Source organism: Procambarus clarkii, chromosome 91, assembly GCF_040958095.1.
Source record: "Procambarus clarkii isolate CNS0578487 chromosome 91, FALCON_Pclarkii_2.0, whole genome shotgun sequence".
In the NCBI taxonomy this organism is placed as follows: domain Eukaryota; kingdom Metazoa; phylum Arthropoda; class Malacostraca; order Decapoda; family Cambaridae; genus Procambarus; species Procambarus clarkii.
Genome location: NC_091240.1, coordinates 13519186 through 13544749, shown reverse-complemented (window position 1 = coordinate 13544749; position 25564 = coordinate 13519186). Strand labels below are relative to the sequence as shown.

The following is a 25564-nucleotide window of genomic DNA, read 5'->3' as shown; positions in this document are numbered from 1 at the left end:
GTCCCTCGATTGTTTCAAGCATGGGTTGGACATGTATATGAGTGGGATTGGGTGGTTATAAATAGGAGCTGCCTCGTATGGGCCAATAGGCCTTCTGCAGTCGCCTTTGTTCTTATGTTCTTACCTAAAGCCACTAGTACGCATAGCGTTCCTATTTCCCTCATTCACTTTGCTTTACACCTCACCTTAACGCCGGTAGTATATAAAAGTCGACCAAATACAGGTCAGTCAAATACACTCAGTCAAGTGGGTTGCTTAATCGTTTGTCAACTTACATTATTCAACATGCTCACTATTCAGGATCTGGCTCAAATGAGCAGTGCACATCTTGATGAACTCCTCTCTCAGGGACAATATATAGACGAGGGCGCTTTTGGTATTGTGTGGCGCGTTCCCTGGGGGAAAGGACATGCAATTTTGAAGACAATGAAGGAGATCTCAGCAAAAGCTTTCAAAACAGAGCTGTTTATCATGGAAAGACTTAATGGTGCAGGTGGAGCTCCGCGACTCCTCGCAGTGTGCTACGAGCCAAGAGCCATAGTGATGTCTTCCCGGGGCGAGTTAACACTCTCGGACGCCATCGAGGAAGATCTTCCAGACTGGCATCTCATCTATATTGTTTTGAAGGTTGGTCAGTGCCTGCGCGAGCTCCACGAGCGTGGAGTTATTCATAATGATATTCATGCCCGCAATGTAAGGGTGACCCTCTCTCCTTGGAAGCCACCTAAAGTATTCCTAATTGACTTTGGACTGTCAACCCTCAGCCAAGATGCCCTGGCGACATTAAGCCAAGAGGACAGAAGTGAACTGGAGCCAATGAAAACCCTGACATATTCCCAAGATGTGAAGTTTCTGGGGCGGATGCTGCTAAATATCTTTGACATAATAGAGGTAAAATTTGATTCTATAATAGAAATAATTGCAATGACATGGACAGATATGTGTGAACCAGCACCCCTTGAGGACATTCTCCTGAAGCTAAACTTAGTACTTGCTAACGACTTCAAGATCAACTTATCTACCATGCATGACCCTGAGAGTAATGAATACACAGCTGGTTCATGTACTATGCATGACCCTCTGAGTCGTGTCTACACACCTGGCTTATCTACCATGCAAGATCCTGAGTCCTGTGCATGACCATGAGTCCTGTACATATACCCGACGTATCTACTATGCATGATTTTAAGTTCTTATTTGACTTATATGACATGCAAGTAATCTTTTAATGAATTATAAAGACATTGGAAACTGTTTGCGTATTTTTATAATAAATTTATATGGATAATAAAATAAAGTTTCTCTAATAATTGTTTTTATGTTCCTATATGGTGATTTGGTACAAGCATTTGCATTAGGCACCAACAAGAAATTTTGGAGACCTGAATTGGGATCTTACCAATCAGGTCAAATAACGGATAATGGCGAGGAGATGAGTAGTATTTTTAATATTTTTTTTAAATCTGTATTTACTAAAGAGGAACTTAAAAATATGCCTTCAGCCTAACAAGTCTATATGGGTGGGGACGAGGACAGGTACCAGGGAGGATGTAATTAAACAAATAGTAAAACTGAAACCAAACAAATCCCCAAGGCCGGATGAAGTGTTTGCCAGGGTGCTTAAAGAATGTAAAGAGGAACTTTCCACCATATCTATGGTGGCTTTATTTTCCATATTTATAATAAATATTAAAAAATGATTAAGGACATGCCCGAAACGCTATGCTATGCACGCTATGCGTGCTAGTGGCTTTACAAAAATGTAAGAACTCTTGTATAAATAAATAAATACAACGAAATTAAAGAAATAAGTAATTCAGTAAACATACGAAAACCGTTTTTAAATCTGGCGGCAAAATCTTTGGCGAGTAAAGATTGTCTGTGATTGGTGGATCTTCTGCACTCTTTTATAACATTGTTCTCTACAGCTTATAATATTGTAGTGACAAATTTGATGCTTGGTGTAAAGGATGTGACATTGTGAGGGCGAGAGTGGTGAGTGACGGTAGCGGGGGGTTGAGATAGAGGTGTAAGGAGAGCTGAGGGCCGGGGAGGAGCACCAATGGGGTGACAGTTGAGGGCGGCAAGTGACGGGGTTCAAACCGGGTGGTTGAGTCAGCTCGTGTCGCAGTAAACAAGGCTCGACTCGCCGCCCTGTAAACACGTAAGTCCCTTCCCTTCATATTACCTCTCACATGACCCCCAGTGTGGCGTCAGCAAGCCAGGTGTATAGCCTCGACAGTCAGTGGTGTAGCTAGACGTCCTGGAGGACGCCACATATACACACCTCTGCTCTCCTGTCTTAGTCCATCATCAACAACAACATTATTATTTCTCGCTTCCTGAGCTGGCTTTTTTTTCCCCATTAACTAAGCCATGAGCTTGATGTCTTGGCTGAGTGGTGAGGGTGTGGCCGGGTGCCCCAGCCCACACCTGGAGCTACAGGCGGGTACTACTGCGGTAGCAGCACACGGTACGTACCGTTCACCAGCCCTGGTACCCCCCACTCACCCTGGTACCCCCACTCACCCCCCTGGTACACCTCACGCTGTCTAACCTCCTGTAATATCACCTACGTCTCGTCACGTTGTGCTGTGGCCAGGTTTGGGTCCCTAATTTTGGGTAGGAGTGTTGGCATTGTAATATAGCTATTGAAAAGTATGTTCAGTAGTGTAAATTGTTCAGTGCTTATAAATTGGTCGAGTATGTGGATGCCAGGGCAGTAAACCATGGCACTAGATGCCTGTCCTGTTCTTTCATTCTAAATATTCATTTTGTTAAAAATAAAATGTGTTCATTGGTGGAAGTGGAGGTATCCTTGCCCGGGCGTGCAATAGTTGTCGGTGTGGTGCAGTATACAGTAGTTTACTGTATATACATCTACCTTGGTATTAGGGCTAAAAGTGCCATGTTATATTAGAAGGTTCACAAGCAGGTATACCTACTTGTCCTCTCCCACCCATCACAGCCTTGTGCTTTTGCTTGGCCACTATTCCTTCCTCCCATCCCATAAATCCTTATCCTGACCCCTTCCCAGTGCCCTAGTCATAATGGGCTTTGTGGATTCTCCTGATAGTTCCCTTACCTTGTGGTGGTTCTGAGGATCAATGTCCCCGTGGCCCGGTCTCTGACCAGGCCTCCTGGTTGGTGGTCTGGTCAACGAGGCTCTTTGAAAGGGCTGCTCGCAGCCTGACATGAATCGGTCTAGTTGATCGGGTATCCTTTGGAAGCGTTTGTCGAGTTCTTTCGTACACTGTGAGAGGTTGGCCAGTTATGCCCTTATGTGAAGCAGGGAGAGTGTTGAACAGTCTTGGGCCAGTGATGTTGATAGAGCCATATTGTACCTCTCCTTTTTCAACGGAGGTATTCTGCCATGCCTCCTGATCTTGTGTGATATTTCCATGTGCAGATTTGGAACCAAGTCCCTCTTAATATTTTCCAGGTGTAAATTACGGTGTAACACTTGCCTGTGCTCTAGAGAATATAGGTTTAAAAGTTTTGAACAGGTTCCAATAATTTGATGTTTTATGAAGTGGATTCTAGGAGTAAAGTATCTTTGCGCATTCTCCAGGTTGGCAATTTCTCCAATTTTGATGGACTGTTGCTTCAACAATATTCTACCCTGGAGAGCACTAGTGTCTTGAAAAGTATCATCATTGGTATGGCATCCCTTGTTTGGAAGGTACCTTGTTATCCAACCTGTCATGTTTCTTGAATGTTATGACAGCTACTTTGTTCTTATAAAAGTTTTCTGACATGATTACTCCCAGATCCTTTACATTGGTTTTTTTTTTGTTCCATAGTATAATTTGACTGCATTTTATGTGTGGTTTCTAATTTTATATTTTCATTCTTTCCATGGTGCAGTAGCTGGAACTTGTGTTCGTCAAACATCATATTATGTGACCCATTGACTTTATTTACATCAGATTGGAGGTTTGATGTGTTCTGTATACAGTAATTGTCTAATTTCATGAAAATCATAGTGTCTGCAAATTATACCCTACTATAGTTTGTATATACAGTTTAGGAAATAGGAAGTATAGGAAAAAAAGTTTGTCCTGTATAGTTCGAGTTTCCTGGTATTACTATAAATTCATGACCATGTATATTATGTACTGTAGTTTGAAAAAAAAAAGTCCACGAATACTAGTCTAGCTCTGTTTGGACACAATCCTAAGAGGATGAGGGGGGGGGGGGACATGCAGTTCATATCTGGTGGTTTTTATGTGAAATAGTTTATTAAACATGAACATCTTGTATCCCTGATACCTAAATTAAGTTTCAGAGAAGTAGATTAGATTTTGTTTTACAACTTAACCTTTGGGCAGGGGGGGGGGAAGGGGGAACACTGAATATTTTGGTTATGGAAAGTAATTACATTTAATAAAGCAATTTGAATATTATCTTGGCAAAGAATGAGTGGGAAGTGGTGGGTGTGGAAGATGTGGCAGGCAGGAAGTCATCTGGTCACATGAACACTTCCGTGGAGAATGTGACCCAAAAGAATTTGCTGCCTACCCTTTGTGGTATTGTACTGCAATCATGACAATGTTTTTTTAGGAAGCATCACTGTTTTAAAAGTTTAATCTTGCTGTTTATTTTTCTTCCATTACATTAAATGTTGAGCAGACTATCAATAAGTTTTTTGTTAATGGCCATAACACAGGGATATTAATAGGGTATTAAAAGTATCAACACAAGACAGAACGCGAAACAATGGGAATAAATTGGATAAATTCATTTTGTAGTTAATTTGTATATGAACAGGGAAGCAGTCCAGCATGGAGGTGACAGAAGAGAACCTTGGGAGGCTGGTGGAGGTGTTGACTCACACATTCTCTCTCGATGTCACTCAACGTCGCTCAGGTAATTTGTAAATATTCTGTGGTGATTAATTTATTGCTTATACAGTAATGGAGTATTCATTTGTAATTGATTTAGCTTTTTAATTCAGTAGTTTTAATATGCCAGTATAAATATTTTTCCTTTTAAGTTATACCACTCGGTTGCTCCCCAATGCAAAATTCTACCGATGTCTGGTTAGGCTCTGGCATACTGGTACAGCATGGGGGGGGGGACACTTCTGTTCCTGCCAGATCATACTGGTACTATCTTGAGGTCATCTTGAGATGATTTCGGGGCTTAGCGTCCCCGTGGCCCGGTCCTCGACCAGGCCTCCTTTTTGTTAACCCCCCCTACCCCCCAGGAAGCAGCCCGTAGCAGCTGTCTAACTCCTAGGTACCTATTTACTGTTAGATAATAGGGGGCATCAGGGTGACAAACATTTTGCCCATTTGTCTCCGTCTCTCCCTGGGATCGAACCTGGAACCTCGGCACTACGAATCCGAAGCGCTGTCCACTCAGCTGTCAGGCGGAGTGGACAGCGCTCTCAGCATTCTCAGCCTAGTGCTAGAGACCAGAGAATGCACAATCCTGCCTATAATGTTGACTAACCCTGCATTTCCATAAACTCGAAAGCTTTTCTAGATGGCATTAGAAAGGCTATCTAACCATGCTCTTAACTACTGGCATTGAATGATATTGTCAGTGCCCTATCATCTTAGCTTGCTGAAGAACAGCATGCTGTCACTCCGTGAATGTTGCTAACAGGCTGCATGGACACCAAAATGAAGCCCTCTAAAGCTATTCTCCCCACGTTGTCCTGACTGGCCTCGGCTGTCGGTTATACGGACAGTCCAGAACCCGACTTGAGTAGCTTGTGTTATTGTAGAGTACTTTTGATTTTGTTGTAGATTCATTCTTCATTAATGCTATGAAAAGTTATCCAATACATCGTGTTGCAATGGAGGCCTTTACTGACTGCCAGATTTCAACCATCTCTTAACCAGTGGTTAGTTGATGTTGCCTTAGGGAAGCAATCACATGTACTCACATGGTATGATTTTTTGCAGCGGAGCAGTTCTTGAACCAAGTTGAGAGCCATGAGAATTATCCTGTACTGCTTCTGACATTGCTAACCCGTGATGAAACACAAGTCCCCAAAAATATCAAAGTTGCTGCAGCAATCAACTTGAAAAATTTGGTGAAGAGAAATTGGATAGTGGTAAGTGACATCTTTGTTATTTTATTTGTAATTGTCAATTACAATTGTAATTGTTGTAGGTTTGTGATGTTAATGTTATATACATGACAACTCTTAAGTGTACAAGTGAGAAGTACAGTGTTCGGCTTTCAAATTTTTGGTTATATTACCGTAGAACCCGTTATTCAGATTCCCACTGTTTGGATTATCCAGACAGATAATGCTTCTTTCTCCTCTGTAAATCTGATAAATATGAGGTCCATGCCTCTTGAGGGAAGTCTTGTACCACCTTAACAAAAAGTAAATTATATCAAATAAGCCTATATACAGTAATATCAAGGGTAAAAAATTTATTAATGCCATAATTCAAATATGGTGGAAAGCTGTAAATTACTGCAAGAGTTTGTGTACTTTATCAATAAAATAGTTGAGGCATGTGTGTGTCAGTGGCATGAGCCAGCCCTGACTGACACTATTGTGGTTTCTCTCTCTGGCTGTTAATGTTAGCCCATCCTAAATAACATTATAAAAATAGCATGCCTAACACTAACGTGAGAATCATAACATTTGTTTCACAGGGTCACTGGCATGCAATGGAAGGAGTTGCCACTAACATCCACCCATATTCCCTTGCTCATAGTTGCTCCACTTAATTTCTGTATGTGTTACGGCCACAATGGGTCGCAACCGGGTTCTTTTCTGGTGGTACTAAAGTTCTGGTATCCAACCCCAAGTTAGTAGTGGCTTTCAAGGAGTGAGCTCGGTAATGCAAGTAAAACACACTGGGGAAGGTGCATTGAATACTACACTTCATTATCAATATATTCATATATAATCACTTTCCCATCACCTCGTATATAATCCTAAAAGTATTACTACACTTAATATGTACACAAGTGTCTCTCTCATAGGACACTAAGTGCTATTCGATGCAGTCTTGTCAGATAGTGTTTCCTCAACACAGTACTGTCCTCAACTAGTACTGAGAAACGCAAAGTCTACCCTGGCCATGGGCCAGCCAAAACAGTCTCACTAGGTGCTCTCCGTGCACGCCCACAATCGCTCTCCAGCCAAGAAGCTCCAGGAGCTTCTTGCAACTCGCTGGTTACACTCCTCAGCAGCACCTTAACTGTCGGTCGTCTCTTCCGTTAGCTGGTCCCGGGTACGCCGAATTCCGCCACTGCCACTTCACAGGCACACAGTAGAACACTTCAGTTCTACTCCGGCGGCAGCTCAATGCTTCCGTAAAGCAGAATGGAGTAGACATATTGGCTGCCCTGGGTAGACTGACTATCCTCGTACCACAGCAGCCCTACGTCGACTCTGTGGATACAGACACGTCATCAGTAAACTGGGACACTAGGAAACATCACTTACGTACTCTGACATAGACATACAACTCCTCCTTCAATAGATGGTGCTGATTTTCTAAGCACCACCTCACCAGAGGTCAGCACCAGCTACCTCTCAAGCTGACTAGTACAGGAATCTAGTGCCTTTTGCTGGTATAATCCTGTTACCACTAGATGGCGTCATCCATGTTGTGGGGGTTTCCGGAGCGGACTCACAGATGGCGTTGACGTCGCTGCTCCGTGCTCAGACGATGGAATCGGGTTCGTAACAGTATAATAAATTCATCCACTGGATTTATTATGTTTATCAACAAAGTTGAAATAGATATACAATTGGCATTTTAATGACATGTTACAACAGCACAATTGTCACATAACAAAGTTGATGTTGGTAACTGCACTTGTAGTGTCTCGTGCAAGAATTTATGAAAACAAAATTCATACTACAAATCGGGTTTATCCGTTGTAATGTGCCTTCTATTGGTCTTCATCACTTGAACAAAAAGTGGGCTGCTGGAAATACACAAAACTGAGCGTGTCAATGGTACAAGTTTTATCCTAGAACCAATTGCTTGTGAATGTATAAATACTGTGTTGTAATTTGTTTCAGGATGAAGATGGAACGAATAGGATTAGTACCAATGATAGGACTGTTATCAAGCGAGAAATTGTCGACCTGATGTTAAGGTCGTCAGAAGGAGTTCAGCGGCAGCTTTCTGAAGCTATTTCCATCATTGGAAAGTCAGATTTTCCCCATCAATGGCAAGATTTAATCCCTTACATGGCTGAAAAGTTCAAATCGGGTAAGTTACAGAAAAAATTCTAAGCAGTTTTGTGAATGTTTCGTAAGCTATGCAACTTGAACCTGTCCTGAAAGTACTGTAGTCCATAACGATGGTCATCGTAGTCTTGATGCAGTCCTTGAAAAAATCATCTTAAAGGGTTGACTTCTTATAGAAAATCCAAAACTTTTTAAAAGTTTCCTTTTATTAATCCATTTCTGTACCACCTAATTGATTAGTTGCAGCATACCGTAATTTTGTTCAGCTATTGAGAAATTAAATGCCCATAGTTAAAAGGGCCGACTTGCATTTACTCTAGAATGGTGGTATTAATGTATTCGCAATAGAATTCCCTACGGGATGCATATAATGTCTTAAACTGCAGTGCGCCCCACCCGCAGCCAAGTTGAATGCATCCCATGCTGTACCTGTGAGCGAAGACCCATTGGCCCACCCACAGCGTGGGACGATAACAATGGGCCTACCTCGTGGGACGCACTGGGTCGGTGCGACATGGCCCATCTCTGAAAATTGGAAGACGTTGGTGCTAATTTTGAAACCAGTCCCAAAACAATCGAATAAAAAAACAGATTTTTAGCAAATATTTTAATTGTGGACCCCAAAATGTGTCTTGAGCGAATATTCAAATAATAAATTGTTGATGCCTCGAGGCATCTAGCGAGTGCGAAAGTGTTAAATTATTTAAAAGGTAATCAGTGTTTTTTTTTTTTTTTTTTTTTTTTTTTTTTTTTTTTTTTTTTTTTTTTTTTTTTTTAATAATAAATCTCTTGCACATATAGCATTAGAGCAGATTGATAGACATTTGCATTATTTGACTTAAAGCATGGACAATGTAAAGTGTAAGCTTATGTTCAGTGGTAATCAAACCTTTTAATGTAATCTTACTTTTTAATGGAGTAAGAATACACTTGAAGGCCCAATACATCTTGAAAATTACAGACTTTGAATTTAAAAATACTGTATATTAGTGACCATATTTTAATAGAGTAGCAGATCTTTTATACAAGAAACTCTATAGTAAGTACCCTGTACTGAAATTATTCATACTAGTGACTAATGGGCAAATTTCTCTTCTTAAACAGGCGACTTTAACATCATCAATGGAGTCCTTCAAACGTCTTATTCTGTAATGAGGCGGTATGAATTTGAGCACAAATCGGATGATCTTTGGCGAGAAATAAAATTCGTCTTGGAGAACTTTGCCCAGCCATTAACGAACCTCCTTGTGGTAAGTTCTTGTGTAAGGCAACTTAAACAACCTGGGTATTTTGGTTTTTAAGAGAATTTATTCCTTGGTTATAAGCACCTGACATTTCTAATTTTATCAATTTTCCTATTACAGGTATATCTATTAATATTGGTTAGTAATTTAGGAATGAGGCGTTGGAAAGGCAGGCAGATTATCCAAAAGATATCACTAACAAACATTATATTTTGTAATGCCATCAGTATTATTAATGCAATTGTGTGTGTGCCTAAAAAATAATGAATAATGAAGTGATTTCTTTGTATACAAGAGAAATCTGAAAAGCCTAACCCCAGTCCACTATTATATGGCATAAGAGTTTGAAATGAAATAATTAGTAAGGAAGGATTGTGCCTGTTATTGAAGGAAGAATGCCATTGGCCAATAAATGGCTTCTTGTGTTGCAGGTCAAAGCACTTGAGCATAAAATGAAGTTTGAAAGAATAGAGGTAATTTGTGATTGCATTTGCTCTACACAACAGACATAAGGGTGAAATGTGTTTTAAGTCAGTTTAGTGGTTGATTACCGGTGGTCTTCAGAATAGTGAAGGACAACTTGAATGATGGGTAAGGGTTGGTTGATAATGGTGCAATGGGTTTCTATTGTTCACCCTACACCCCCCCCCCCCTTTTCCTCCATCCTTCCTCTTCCCAATACCATGTTATCTTGATGATTTTGGGGCTTTAGTGTCCCCACGGCCCAGTCCTCGACCAGGCCTCCGCCCCCCAGGAAGCAGCCCGTGACAGCTGACTAACTCCCAGGTACCTATTTACTGCTAGGTAACAGGGGCATCACGGTGAAGGAAACTCTGCCCATTGTTTCTCGCCGGCGCCCGGGATCGAACCCGGGACCACAGGATCACGCGTCCAATGTTCTGTCCGCTCAGCCACCGGCTCTGTTGCTCCCACTTTTACCGCTACTCGGTCCCCCCCCCCCCCCCCCTCTGCCTTTTCGATTCCAACTCGCTGACAGGACAAAAGTCGACATGGTTAACACCGAACACCTTGGAACACTGGGAAATCCTTGGACACCAGATACAACTGTTCTTAGACAAGACAAAGAAGTTGCTCATGCAAGCACGTCTCTTCGTACTCCGCCTAATACAGTAACGTTTTTAATTGACATTAATGACTTGAAACCAACAACGTGACTAGCCACTTATTCTTTTCAGACCCTCTAAATATTAAAAAAAAAGTTCTTTTTGTACAAATTAGGATGTTGCTAATTAAAAGTTCTTGTTTTAACAGGAACTGATGAAGTTTGCTGGTGATAATCTGACCAATGCCACAGCCCTAAAGGTAATCTTATCGTCCCTGGTGTCAGTTGGAAAGCTGTTTCTGGCCCTCAATTCCCAGGATCTTCCCGAGTTCTTTGAGGATAATATGGCAGTTTGGATGGAACATTTTCTTACGTTACTTAATTTTACAAGTCCCCTGCTAGTTTCTCAAGATGATGAAGTTGGAGTTTTGGAACAGGTGAGAATATTTTGTATTCAGTAAAGAGTGTCTACCTGCCGAGTTTATCATGAAATTTTGTACAATGTCTTGATGGATGTTACGAGTTGTGATGTGCACCATACTGGTCTTTAGCTCTAGGACTGTACTGGTTATAACCTTACAAACATTGAAGAAAATATAATGTATTGGTTCTTGTTGACTGGTTATCCTGCTCGCCTGAGACACTTGCTGTGGACCAGAGTGTGACACTTGTTGGTAGAATAATTTTTTTTTGGTGGAAAATATTGAGCTAAAAATGATTGGAGCTATTAGATATATGTATTGTATTATAACTTGTGCTGAAGGGTTCGGTTTTCATTTTGGCGAGTAGGATATTCTATTTATCAGCCTGACCTATTTCCACAGATTATATTAGTTATTTAATCAGAATTCTACATACATTGTTGTACATAAAGCTTAAATCTCATTTCTCTATTAATAATAGTAATAAATTAATAATTTAAATCTTGAATGGTACATTAAATTATCCCACATTGACTTGTGCAGTGGGGCGAGATGTCACAACCTTCCCTTATTGACATGTATTGGAAGGGCTAGGCCTAATTAGTGTGTACTAAATTAGGCCTAAGGTTTAATGTAAGGCCTATAAATGCATATTTAGGTATTTATAGGTAAAATTAAGTTTATACTCACCATTTCACATTTTGATATGGTCCTTTAGTTATAAATAGTACAAATTGTGAAAGTTTTGTCTATACATTAATCCATATTTTGTACATTGCATTCACAGTAGCTATAAGCACTTACCATGTTTGGAGAATAGGTTAACATATAGTGTTCAGACACTTGGAAAATGTTTTGGGTATCTTTCCAAATGCCTTTTGATTTGAATTGTTTGTAGTCGACATACTTTTTAACTTTTCTTTTTTTTAACAGGTAAAAAGTCAAGTTTGTGAAGACATAACTTTATATGCTGCAAAGTACAGAGAGGAATTTGAACCATTTATAGAAAAGTTTGTAACTGCTGTTTGGAACCTTTTATCAACCACTACTCTGGCTGTTAAGTTTGATCAGGTAAGATTTTCAGAATATAAATTAGTTAATGGCAGTAGCAAGCAAAATTTCAGTACACTACAGGGAGTCACCACTATCCATACAGTTGTACTGTACATCTGAACAGCCTCCCAAATCCCCATTCTCGTCTCGGTGCACTACGTGTCGATAAAAACTGTCCACATAACCCATTGCCATGCTGTGACCCACACTGCCTCGGTCAGCAGTACCATCATCCCCCCCTTCCCTCATAAAAAGTTAATCCAGTTTATTCCCAAAATTCTAATAGAGTAAGACAATTTCACAAGTTACTGTTGGCAGCAAACCAGTTGGGTTGTTTACCTTGACACTTGTCAGTCTCTGCACGATTCTTGTGTTTATTCTTTCACACACTCACACAATTTTAATATTATAATAATATTGTAATTGTAAAGTATATATTTAAAATGAAAAAGGGAAAGCTAGGAGGTAGGTAATAAAAAGGTTAGTCACTGTTAAGTACCACTAACAGTTGCCTATGCTTATTAAACAAGCCTAAAATCATTTTCATTGTTCTCTGTACTATTATATATATACATATATATGTATGTATAGAACTTTAGATACTCACACCCACCAGGGGACTTGAACACTGGCCATCAAGATGGCAGGTACACACTTGTATCCACTACACCATACTTCAGAGCCCAAAAGTACAAGTACGTACCTGCCATCTTGATGGCCAGTGTTCAAGTCCCCTGGTGGGTGTGAGTGTCTGAAGCTTTATACTTCAAACTTGTGGTTTATAAGAAAGTCTGTGCATTAAGCATGGGCACAGAGTTCTCCCATATAACAGGGCTTGATGAAAAACGCTAGAGATCCCTCACTGTCTCATTGCCTGGAGAGGATGGGATATCTGGTTGGTTAAATACCCCGGAATTCCCACCTCTTTTGGGCGAGATATATAACATGTAAGTTATTATATGTCTCGCCATGGGTCTCAAGAAAGTCAGTGGTAAGGTTCAACCTAAGAAAATAGCTGTGAGTAGAGGCAGAGGATGTCACTTTCTCATTAAGAAAATGTTTGAAGTATGGGAACTGCAAAGTTTTGTTGAAAAAACTCGCCCAGATAAAGCTGCAGCAGGCCGTTGCATTGACCCTTTAAATGACAATGTGATGTCTTATTACAGACAAGTGTTAAAATGGTTTATTTAGATGAATTGGGTATAAAGTTTAGTTTGAAGTGAGGTGTTTGGGTAGTCAGGAACAGATTAATTCATTTCCCATTATTTCTTATGGGGAAATTGGCTTCGGATTAAGAGTTTTCGGAATACGAGCTGTCTCCAGGAATGGATTAAACTCTTAAACCGAGGTACCACTGTACTGTATAGTCTTGTTTGTAAAGTGTTTGCTCCTGATAATTACTGCCTCTTTTGGCTAGTGTCATGGGTAGCACACTTCTAGCATTGTGCAAGCAGGAGAGATGTATCTAATTCCTTGCTGCAATTGATGGTACACTGTCATGTTAACTAATGCTGGCAAGACGTGGGACTACACACCCCCCCCTTCGAGTGGCATTCCTTCGGTCATGAACAAGAGTTGATATAATCTGCTTCACTGTTATAACTCTTAATGTTTGTAGAGTGAAATTAGTGTGGTAACTTAGGTGATGCATGTGATTAACTTGGCTGATGTTACAGATGGTGAGTCATGCTATTCAGTTCCTGTGTGCGGTTGCAGAGCGAGATCATAGCAAGGGCCTATTTGAAAATGAGCAGGTACTCTCTGGTATATGTGAAAAGGTCATTCTTCCCAACATGCATTTGAGACGTAAGTTCAACATTGTGATTCTATCACCATTTTGGGAGTGAGGCCATTGTATATGGTGTGTATCCATTGGGTATAGTTTAAGAGTAGTTATTGCTGGGAATAATGTTTAGGCAGTAGTGCAGTTATTTTAAGATTTTGGTCTAATATTAAAAATTATAATATCTGGTATTGGTTTAGTGAATTAATTCTCCTATTAATAAGTACTGTAGTGTTATTAACATGCCTGTGTCTTGACATTGTACTAGTTTATCTAAATTGAGAATTGGCAAGTGGCGAGTACTAATTAAGTCTTTTATGAAAGTGGACAAGGGGTTGTAGGTGTCTGCAGTTTGTGTCTGAGAGACTGCAGGATCCATATGGGAGCAGTAGCACTCCCGGTTGCAATGCCTTGTATCATGTTATCATATCATGGCACAGTCGACAAAGGTGCGTCTGGGATTATCCTGGACATAAGTTCGAACCCTCATCATAGCCCTTGTGAATTTGTTCATTTGATATGTCACACTATTGTGATTCCTGTGTGTATGACGGATACAAATTACCTGATGCTGGATTATAGTGAAGGTGACTTTCTTTAAAGTCGATTACTTTTTAAAATCCTGTTGATCTGATCCTCTTGATCTGTTTTACAAAATAAACTACACATTTTTATACCACAAATTATGGGCTTAGTGTCCCTGCAGCCCTGTCCTCAACCACGCCTCCTGGTTGCTGGACTGGACAACTAGACTGTTTGATGCAGCTACTCGCAGCCTGATTGTGTCACAGCCTGGCTGATCAGATATCCTTTGGAGGTGTATGTCAAGTGTTCAAGAGAACGCTGTGAGGGGGTCGGCCAGTTATGCCCCTTATGTGTAGTGGAAGCGTGTTGAACAGTCTCGGGCTTCTGATGTTGATTGTTCTCCCAGAGTACCTATTGCACCTCTGCTTTTCAACGGATATTCTGCACATCCTGCTCTACCTTCTGGTCTCATGTGGGTAATATACCTATTTATCTGGATTGGGGCACCAGGGTGTCCAGACACTGGGCTTGTGGTGAATCATACATGATCAGTTTGTGGTTAATATCTTGGTAGGTACTGTATGCCCAGCATCCATTTTAGTAATTTTAAACTATATTTTTTATTAAACTAAAATTTTGTTAGTTCACTGTTAATTGGCAATATTGCCCAAAGGGTAGAGGTAGCATGTGAATGATGGTATGTAGTCTATATACAAAATAATATTAGAGCTCTGCATTCTAATGCAAAGTTACACCCTTTGCCTTCCTTTTCCAAAATGTGGGGTTAGCTTATTTTCATGTAACATTTAATATGTATTGGGGGGGGGGGCCTTTCTCTCCCCTTTCCCAGCCATTTTTTCTCTCCACAAAATTGCTTTTCCAAGGATATCCATTAAGGACATTGTCTTGTGACAGAGGCAAAAGATTGAATGAATCCTTGGCGTGGAATTAAACTTTTATATCTCGAGCATTCTTTTCTTGTATGTTACCTTGGAATTCTTAATTTACAGCATGTGATGAGGAATTATTTGAAGAGAGCCCAGACCAGTGGGTGGCACAGGAACTGGAAGGTGCAGATTCTGAGACTAGGCGAAGAGCAGCTGTGGACTTTGTTAGAGTACTGTCAAGACACTTTGAGGCGAGAATGACTCAAGTTTTTGGCCAGTATGTTCAGGTGAGCAGTTGTGAACGTATAATAGTGATTATTGACTTAATCGGAAATCTAGTAACGGCCATTTTGTGTCTTCTCTTTTAGAAGATTAGTGCTGCTAAATGTTTGATATAACCAGTATTACTACAGCAACTGAGATAAATACTGTATTAAAGCCATATAAGGTTCAGATGGGAAAAATCCATTTCCTATGCCATATTGGATGTCTCAACAGTTATAATATATGGTATTACCCGAGCAGGTGGCACAAACGTGGGCAAGAAATCTTTATCTTGCACTAGATATAATGAACAGTACCATTTGCTTCAGGATTTTAAGTCTGCATTTGTATCTGCCTAGAAAATGAATTTAGCAGCTTGTCTTGGCATCAAATTTATACTTGCAAACTACATTTTTAGTACGTAAAGAGAGCGGATCTGTGTACAGTTTCAATGTATCCGTATCCTAAACATATGTTTTTGCACAAAGGAGATATCATGATTATTAGAAGTGTCAATGTAAAGCTAATCACACAGAAGTCCAACTGAAAGATGAAGTTCCTTAAAAACTCCCTGTTCATGCAGACCATTTCCTACACTTAAACAGAATTATCACTTAACATTGTTTTGTCAGCTGTCATTACAGCAATTTTCTAAATATTGGGAGTTGTAATAAAGTACACTGTATTTGGGACATGCGCATACACAAATCCTGAATATTTACACATTTTATGAACATGTATATTCAAGCAAAGGTGAATAATTAATATTCACTTTCCTGAAATGATGCATTAGGAGTGTCCTTGTGCACAAGGTTGTGAATAACATACTGTTCCAAGGTTTATATCTGGTTGTCTGCAGTATTTATTAATGAAATACTGCCTCCTGGTTAGACCAGTAGCTTTCCCCACCCTTCTAGGGGCATCGGTTGGATGTCCTAGGCTCCGTACTATGTATTGTTGATATGGGAGCTGGCAGCTCCAGGGGGTGCTGCCACCTAGTGGCCAGCTAACTGTAACTATGGTGGTTTAGGCTAATGGATAGATTGTGCACTGTTATTTGCTGCTTCATTTCTCTTTACTGTGAACTTTGCAATTGTTTACTTTCACTTACTTTCTGGCTGCTTCCTTTGGTAAGGGTGATTGTAAAGAATCCCCTGCTCTCTCTCTCTCTGCCTCTGGGAGGTGGGGGCAGGTTCTGGCCTACAGTAGGCGGGCACCTGGGGCTGATGTAAACTCCTGTAATTACATGAGTGCAGTTACAGGATGAGAGCTTTGCTTGTGCTGTCCTGTCTCCCCAGCCAGCACCGTCATATAATGCTCTGAAACGTTGGCCTCCACCTTCTTGCTTGTTCCAATTGTGTACCACTTTTGTAAAAAGTGAATTTTCTTGTATATTTTTGGCAGCTTTGTTTAGTTTAAATCTAGGCCCTCTTGTTCTTGAAGTTCCAGGGCTCAGTAATATGTCCCTATCAATTTTGATGATTCCCATCACTATTATGTATGTAGTAATCATATCGTTTCTTTTTCTTCTTATCTTTGTGTTTTGGCATATTTAATTAATGTCTCTAAATGCTCATCATAGCTCTTGTCCTTCAGTTCTGGGAACCATTCAGTTGCATGTTTTTGCACCCTATCCAGTTGGTTCATGTGTTTAAAATATGGGCACAATATAACTGCTACATATTCCAGCTTTGGTCTTACAAAGGTCGTAAGCAATTTCTTTAGTATTTCACCATCCATGTATTTAAAAAAAATCTGAAATTAGAAAGCATAGCATGGGCATATCAACCAGGGTTGTGATTTATACGTCGACTGTGAGCAGCCGCATCCAATAGCTTGGTTGACCAGTCGACCAACCGGGAGGCCTGGTCAGAGACCTGGCCACAGTGCTGTTGATCCCTGGGGCAGGTACTCAGGGTAGGTAGCAAGATTCCTCGCACAATGTTCTTTATGTAGTCCTTGGGATAGTTTCCTATCTAAAACCACCGCTAGATCTTTATCAGAATTTTGTAATGCTTTTTCACATAATTTGTAGGCTTTGTGTGGTCTATTTTCTCCTAATCCACATTCCATAACCTGACATGTATTCACATTAAATTCCAAGTGGTGCTCCTTTCTTATTTTGACCAGGTCTCCTTGAAAGGCATGACAGTAGTTTATCTTTTCTGGTGTCTTTGCATCATCAGCAGCCATGTTCATATAATTCTGTACTTATTCTAGTAGGTTTTTAGATAATTAACATTACCAGTGCAAGAATTGAACCTTGTGGTACTCCACTTGTGACATTTTTGTGTGCAGTTTGCTACAGGGAGCTACTGAGGTCCATCCAAAAAGAAAAGCTTATTTACTTTCAATGCCGGCTTTTTTTCTTTGTCTATCTGCAAGAATGATTAGTTGACTTGTTAATAGTAGATTGAGCAGATATATACTATTGTATATAGACTATTTGACCCAGCCAGGATTCAAACCCAAGTCGTCCAGGATCACCCCTAAACGTACATAGTACCGTGACCACCGCACCAATGATGTCTAGACGATCATTGGTGCGGTGGTCACAGTACTGTGTACGTTTAGGGGCGATCCTGGATGGCATGGGTTGGAATCCTAGCCGGGTCAAATAGCTTTTAGTGAACTGTGGCTTGCACATTCATGCAGCTTTCTCTCTCACTATTGTATTGACTATTTTTGCCATTGCAGTCCATGTTGGCCACCTATGCTGAGAAACCTGCCGAGTGTTGGAGAAACAAGGTGGCTGCTATCTACCTGGTGACGACACTTTCTGCAAAGGGACACACGGCACGTCATGGTGCTACAAAAATTAATGAATTGGTCAACATAACTGAATTTTTCCAAGGTCAAATTCTTCCAGAACTTAAGAATCAAGATGGTAAGTTAAGAAAAAAAACTTCATGTGATATGTCAAAATCACATGCAGATGGTGAGAGATTATTAAGAGTAATTAGGAGAGTAAGGATTAGAAAAGACTCGCTGGGGGAATGAAGTGCTTATAACTATAGCAATATTGGAAGGGATGGCCACAGATGTCTTGAGATTTAGGGTTTTATTTTTTATAGAGAAAAGATGCAGGTTTGGCATGAACTTAAACATACATGTGTTGGTAAAAACATAATTGTCAAAACTAACCTAGTCAAAACAAGCTACTCTTGTTTTTCCTGATCGCACTTATGTGTCGCTTACCTCCGGAGACTAGCATCTTTACAGCGGAGCTTTATGCTATTCTCTGCTCCAGAGTCACACACAAGAGAGTCTGTTCTTTGTATCCTGCTTTCTCGCTGTCAATCCTTCTTTGTGGTTGTAGTTGACTCTCGCAGCGCCCTCATGGCTCTAGGGTCCTTTAATCCTGTCCATCCGGTGGTCGTCGAGATTCAACATTGGCTGTTCTGACTAGATTCCTGGTTTTCAGTGTTCCTTTGGTGTTTGTTGCGTGCTTTGTTTGGTCGTGGGTGCATTATTTCTTGTCCGGTTGTGACCATTTGCTTTACCTCTGCATTACTAGGAATGCGCAGTGCAACAGTCTGTTTGTGGAACGGGTGTCCCTGATTTCTTGTTCCAGGGACCTGTTTATCTTGGGTCATCTGTAGTGGTATGAAGTTTAGCCAACTTGCAGCCTACACTCAGGCCCATAGCATCCATAAGTTTGTGGCTCTGCCCAGATTGTTTTCAAACATTCCCTTGGCAGCTTTTTGGACTTGGTTATGTCTGCGGGCCAACAGTGCTAGCAGCTGTTCTTCGTGAACGTGCCTAGTCCGTGCAGGGTTTGTATGGCTTTAAGACAGGTTACTTGTTGTCATTTCCCTCTACTTAAGGGTTCCTGTCTGCTGTTCTTGTCCTTTTGGTGAATTTCCATAGCCATCATTCTCCATGGTGACACAGCACCAGCGAGCCTCGAAAGGAGCGCTCCCAGAAAACTATCGTAGCATGTAATGAAACTCCTCTGTTTGGTGTGAAATGCCTGGCCTCCTTCCACTATTCCCCCCACCCCGATGCCTTTAAGGAATAAATGGGTTATATTTATACCGTATCATTGTTCTAACATGAATAAAGGTCACTTTGGCCATATTTCAATTAACTGTTAAAATAAATCTAGGTGCCAAATATTTGTAACACGAGTAAATGTTGTTTGTTTGTGCTGTATATGGCAGCCCTCAAGAAGTGGTTTACTCTTGGGTGTGTGAATCATTAGGGTACTATTGTGAATATTTTATTAGTGTGGTGATGTGTTCATGATGGTTAATTAATGTCATTTGTCTATGTTTAGCCTTTTATTGCACTTCTCAACTCTTCCTACTTATTATTGAAAATTGGGTAATAAGTAGTTACACAATTTCTTGTGTGTTAATTGGCCTTTTTATTTCCAGTTAATAGCCTGCCAATACTGAAGGCTGAAGCAATCAAGTATGTTATCAGCTTCCGGAGTGCACTACCCTTTGATGCAGTGAAGATCTGTGTGCCAGACCTTACTCTGCTATTAACTGCCCAGTCACCGGTAGTCCATACATATGCTGCTGCTGCAATTGATAAAATCTTTATACTTAGAGTGAATAATCAACTTGTCGTACAGAAGAATGATGTCTCTCCCATTGCAGGGTCATTATATGTTAACCTCCTCGGGGCTATGGCAATGCAAGGATCTGAACAAAATGAGTATGTAATGAAAACAATGATGAGGGTCACAAGCCTTATTGAAGAAGATTTGATGCAACATGCCAGTCTCATTGTGCCTCAACTTGTCATTAAACTACAACATGTTGCCAAAAACCCAGCAAAACCGCATTATGTTCATTATTTGTTTGAAACTCTCTCATTGGTTATTAAAGCAATTTGTAACACTGTGGATGGTGCAGTCTGTGAATTTGATAGAAATCTCTTTCCAATCTTTCAAGAGATCTTACAAAATGAGGTTGATAGTCTCATTCCCTATGTTTTTCAAATTATATCCCTTCTCTTGGAAAGGCAAAATTCAGAAGTTCCTGAAGCATACCTTTCATTGTTGCCTTTCCTAGTTATGCCTGTATTGTGGGAGCGGCCAGGGTATGTGGCGCCCATGGTGAGACTACTGCAGGCTTACATTGAAAAGGCTCATGTCAAGGTTGTCCAGTTGGGCAAGTTAGAAGCAGTTCTTGGGGTGTTCAACAAACTAAATGCTTCTAAAACCAATGATCATGAAGGTTTCTATCTCCTACAGTGTATGCTTCTCCACATGCCTAAAGAAGTCTTGGAAAATTATTGGAATCAGATCTTTACTATTATGTTCAGACGCTTAACATCGAGTAAAACTACTAAATATGTTAAATGCCTCCTTGTGTTCTTTAGTTTATTCACCTGTCAACATTCGGCAGCTCGCTTGATCCAGATAATTGACTCTCTTCAACCTAGCATGTTCAGTATGGTTATCGAACGCCTGATATTGCCCGACGTTCAGAAAGTGAATGGTGATGTGGAAAAAAAGATCTGTGCTGTAGGACTAAGCAATTTGATAACAGACCCGGTAATGTATACTGGGAGTTATAATATCCATTGGGGTGCATTATTAGAAGCTTTAGTGAAACTTTTTGAATGTCCTGAAGATAGTTCACTGCCTGCAGGGGAGCACTTTATTGATGTAGAAGATATCCCAGCCTTCCAAGGTTCCTCTGCGCGGTTGATGCACGCGATGCGAAGTGATTCTGATCCCCTTAAAGGTCAAGTTGACAATCCACAGATATACTTGGCTCAGCGTCTGGCTCAGCTGTCTCAGGCTCACCCTGGAACACTGCAAGCTCAGTTGGCACAGATGAACCAAACTGCACAGGCACACATTCTGAAATACCTGCAGCTAGCAGGAGTCAGTCTTGCATGAGCAGAGTGTTCATCGTGTACAGCCGGGTGATAAGTGTGTCATTTTCTAGCAGTTCTCATATCGGCTAGTTCCTTGAGAGCATGCAAGGATATAGAGAACATTTATTTTTTCATATTTATGGTGATAATAGTATAACTAATTTTCATTTAGTCAAACACTTTGTCCAGATACATTGTCATTTTGAGTAATTGCCTCTGTACGAGTGATCTAAATAGTAAGTTGTTATACTTTTAGGTAAATAATATAAATTAGTTAAGTTCTTCCTCTACATCTATGTCACTGTCATGAGTATTTTCTGATTTGGAAAAATTATTTAAAACTAAATTGAAAATAATAGTCATAAGTAATGCATATATTTTTTCTTTTTCTTTTTTTTTTTCTTTTTTTTTTTTACTAGTTTTGCATGAACAGTATATTTCCCACTGTGTGGGTGCTGGTTAATGATTGTGAATTTATCTTTAGTGCATTAAATTGAATAACAAACATTTTTATTTTATCGTATACCTGATAAGTTTTTTGTATCCTTTTTTTTTTTCATGACGGTGAACTTGTAAACACTCCAGGTCTGAAACAGGCTAATTCAGATAGGAATATGTGGAATTAGTTTATCCTATTTGGTGCTTTGTTCCAAGTAGCAAATTATGATGGAAAACATCTCTGATGTCCCTTCTCTCTCTCCCCCCCCCCCCCCCTTCCCCTCTTCACTTGTTATAAATTTTATATTGCTGAATATTTTTTAGTCCAGTAAGATGACTTCAGTAAGTCAGAAGTAAGATGGCAAGATGACTTCAGTAATTGATAAAATTTGTGGTTTTTTGCCATTGTGCCCAACCCTGTAATATGTGATGCCAATATGCCTTCAAAAACACCAGTTAAACATGCTTAAATGGAGTTTGCTAGATACCTTTCTATTGTTCAGCAAATCCCATTTCCTGGTTAGCAGCTTAAATTGTTTTTGTATAAGTTTTCCAGCTATGTAAAAGGCAGAATAAAACTTTGATCAATTTCTATATTCTATTTTATATTTACCCTAGTATTTCAAATGGTGCATATTTTCCCGTTGACGAGCATTTTGTGGTGGAACTTGGTTAATAACTTGAGTATACATTACTTTCCATACCACGGGTACTGTGGGACAGTAGAGTATGGCTAATGAAGGCTTATAGACCTACGTTTATGAAAGCCCTCTGTCTGGTAAGAGTCACACGAAATTTGCTTCCCTTACTTGGTTAGTGGACAATTATGAAATTCATAGCAATGCATTATTATGTGTGTGGCTAGGATACTATGACAAAATGTGGAATGTAATCATCCTGCAACCTTTTATATTGTTTTCTAATGGTGCTAATCCTAGAAAAAAAATTTCATTGGGTTCCCTTCTTTTTGCCACATTAGGGGGATGTAAATTGCACGTGCAAAATGCAATCTCGCACTTGACATATCAGAGCCTACCATTTTTTACATATTTACACATGATGTATGTTATGTGTAAGCTAGGCTTTGAAAATGTAAGCAGCTTACGAAACGCATTCAGGCGTCAGACCAAAAATAAAAATGTAAAGAATGAATTTTGGAGCGTTAATTTTTCAATTACATCTCACTTTATTTTAAAATTTCATTACACAAAAAGGGTTACATGCAGGGTACAAGGCTACTTGTCATGGGTTGTAGAGTTCCTCCAGCTTCTCGGATGGTGTGCAGGAACCATGGATGCAGTGAGCATTTCCTCGCTTGATCGCCACACTAAGGCGCTGAAAGAGAAAACTGGCGGCTCTAGGGTCTCTAGTTGTTTTAATTAGCTTGGAACCCAGCTCCTTAAAAAAGCTAGCAGTATTTTTATCCCAGTCACCAAGTGTGTCTGAGGTAATGGAGACATAATTGTTGTGGTGATCAAGATCTCTGTATTTGTGACTTGGCTGGTTCCCAGTGATAGGCAGCAGCACTGAAGGCAACATAAGTGTTGGCTAAAGTTGAAACGCAAGTGTAGTCCCACACCAACTGTCTACCATTCTTCCAGGGGGTTCACCGTGATCCCGTCTGGGCGACCAATAGGCTCATCAGAGTTACGGGGCTCTCTCCCTGCTGGACAACCGACTGTGGTAAGGCTTCTCTTAATAATGTCATTAACCTCGCCGTGTCTTGCATGCCATCATCCTGTCCTTTGACGGAGAAGACCATGCCGTCCATACCTGTCGGCCGCTGCCTCTCTGCAAATACACCTGTATTCAGTATGGATTGTGGCAGCAATTCGGAGGGCCTGCAGTGTGAGATGCTTGCCGGTTGCTAAGAGAAAGTCACCTGCATGGGGAGCTGCTACAGCTTTTAAGTTGGGCAGTGTCATGTGGTGATGTTACAGCTTCTAGGCATGTCACAGCTGCTTGATCAACAATGGGATGATCCCAGCTGGATTGCTTGTGAGCTTCAGGTGGTGGTGGTTGGAGTGCTGGTCCTGCGAGAGAGACCCATTTGGTGGTGCAGACCGTAAAGCTGGGATCATGTACCCCTGCCTGTTGAACTAGGTACTCAGGTAGGACACACACAGAGATCACACTAACGTGATGCATCAAATCCTCGTCACGGCCCTTGTGGATTTGTTTATTTGTTTACTCAGGTAGGCTTTCCTTCACCAGGTTGTCAGATGCCATTGAAGAGGTCAGGAATGCTGGTACAGTAATTTGTGTTGCTGTGCGAACGCCGAGGCCCCCCCCCCCCCCGAGTCTGGCAGGAAGGGAGGCTTGTTTCCACTGAGTTGCTGAGGGAGAGGTTGAGGGCTTTTTCTAGCATTGATTTCAGCAGGCTGTTGTACTCTTCTAATTTAAAATTATTGAAAGATAGCAAACATCTAAAAGTAGGTCAGCATCTGGTGATGAGGTAAAGTGCATCTTGAGGTTATCTTGAGACGATTTCGGGGCTTAGCATCCCCGCGGCCCGGTCCTCGACCAGGCCTCCTTTTTGTTACACTCCCCAGGAAGCAGCCCATAGCAGCTGTCTAGCTCACAGGTACCTATTTACTGCTAGGTAACAGAGCCATCAGGCTCTGGTAACAGAGCCTGATGGCTCTGTTAAGAGCCTGATGTTAAGCCTCTGTTAAGAGCCTGATGGCTGTTACCTGTCCCAGGTAACAGAGCCGTCTCCGCTTCCACTGGGGATCGAACCCGGAACCTCAGGACTACGAATCCGAAGCGCTGTCCACCCAGCTGTCGGGCGCTCTATTATGAGCGTCAATGTCTTGAATCCGTTCATTCATCCTTTTCGGGTCTGATTTTCTTACTGAGGACCTCGTCGATGGCGTTCCCTCCAAGAGGAGCTCCTAGGAGTGTGCTGTCCTCAGGGTTGGTTATATGAATATCAGGCAAAACAACCTTTATTCGATCTATTATATGCTGGTTGGCAGAGGTTATTTCGCACTTGGAAGAGTTCAGGGTGAAGCCTAGACTTGCTCCTTGCTCTTGAATTATTCTTATGTCATCCAGGAGGGAGTATGGGGAGCCAGCTAGAATACCATCGTCCAAAAACGAAATGTTGAGCTCACTGGACAGGTTATCGGGGTGACTTCCTTGATAACTATGCAGAAAAGAAAAGAAGCAGGTAGGGGCGGGCACCCAGTTGGACACCTTGTGATTAAATTTTCATGTTCCCCAAACAACAGTTAGATTCTTGCTGTAACGTGAGTTTGCAAATGGGTAAAGAGAAAGAAAAAAGCGATGAACCGCACTCACTCACTGACTGTTGTGAGGCTTGTAATATTACTTGTGACACCTCTTTGTGTCACAAGTGACACAAAGATTATTGATGTGTGTAATTGTGTGGGTGATTAGATATGTATGTGTATGTATATGTGTATACGTATATATATGTACATGTATGTATGAGGGTGTGTACATGTGTATACAACATTGATAATTTTGTAACTAGCGTCAAACATTGTTATTTGCTTAGCTAAACGAACTAGAGGGTTCAGTTCCTGAACCGATTATGTGCCTCTGTAATCCTTTACACCACCGCCCACGGGATGGGTATGGGGTGCATAATAAAGAAAGAAATTGAACCAACCCTACCTAACCTAACCTAACCTAACCTATCTTTATAGGTTAGGTTAGGTAGGTTAGGTAGTCGAAAAAACATTAATTCATGAAAACTTGGCTTATTAGTCAAATCGGGCCTTGCATAGTAGGCTGAGAAGTGCGTTCTGGCTACTAGGTACGACATATATATATATATATATATATATATATATATATATATATATATATATATATATATATATATATATATATATATATA

At 40.7% G+C, this 25564-nt stretch overlaps 1 protein-coding gene across 2 annotated transcripts; it reads left to right on the top strand.

The window, feature by feature from the left end:
* Positions 1-2013: 2013 nt before the first annotated feature.
* On the top strand, positions 2014-22290 carry Cse1 (chromosome segregation 1). Of its 2 annotated transcripts, none has more exons than XM_045768121.2 (11): positions 2014-2164; positions 4771-4869; positions 5916-6067; positions 8009-8201; positions 9284-9429; positions 10696-10923; positions 11842-11979; positions 13638-13767; positions 15280-15443; positions 18118-18307; positions 19800-22290. In XM_045768121.2, the coding sequence occupies exons 2-11, from the start codon at positions 4785-4787 to the stop codon at positions 21278-21280; spliced, it is 2907 nt and encodes a 968-aa protein (XP_045624077.1). In that variant the 5' UTR covers positions 2014-2164; positions 4771-4784; the 3' UTR covers positions 21281-22290. The 2 variants fall into 2 exon arrangements, with proteins under 2 accessions (XP_045624077.1, XP_045624076.1); XM_045768120.2 differs by lacking the exon at positions 2014-2164 and adding an exon at positions 2200-2473.
* Positions 22291-25564: the final 3274 nt, after the last annotated feature.

Coding starts and splice junctions, on each gene's coding strand:
- Cse1 (XM_045768120.2), top strand. CDS start 2,377: ATGAGCTTGATGTCTTGGCTGAGTGGTGAGGGTGTGGCCGGGTGCCCC. Junction 2,474..4,770: donor TACTGCGGTAGCAGCACACG/GTACGTACCGTT, acceptor GTATATGAACAG/GGAAGCAGTCCAGCATGGAG. Junction 18,308..19,799: donor AGAACTTAAGAATCAAGATG/GTAAGTTAAGAA, acceptor TTTTATTTCCAG/TTAATAGCCTGCCAATACTG.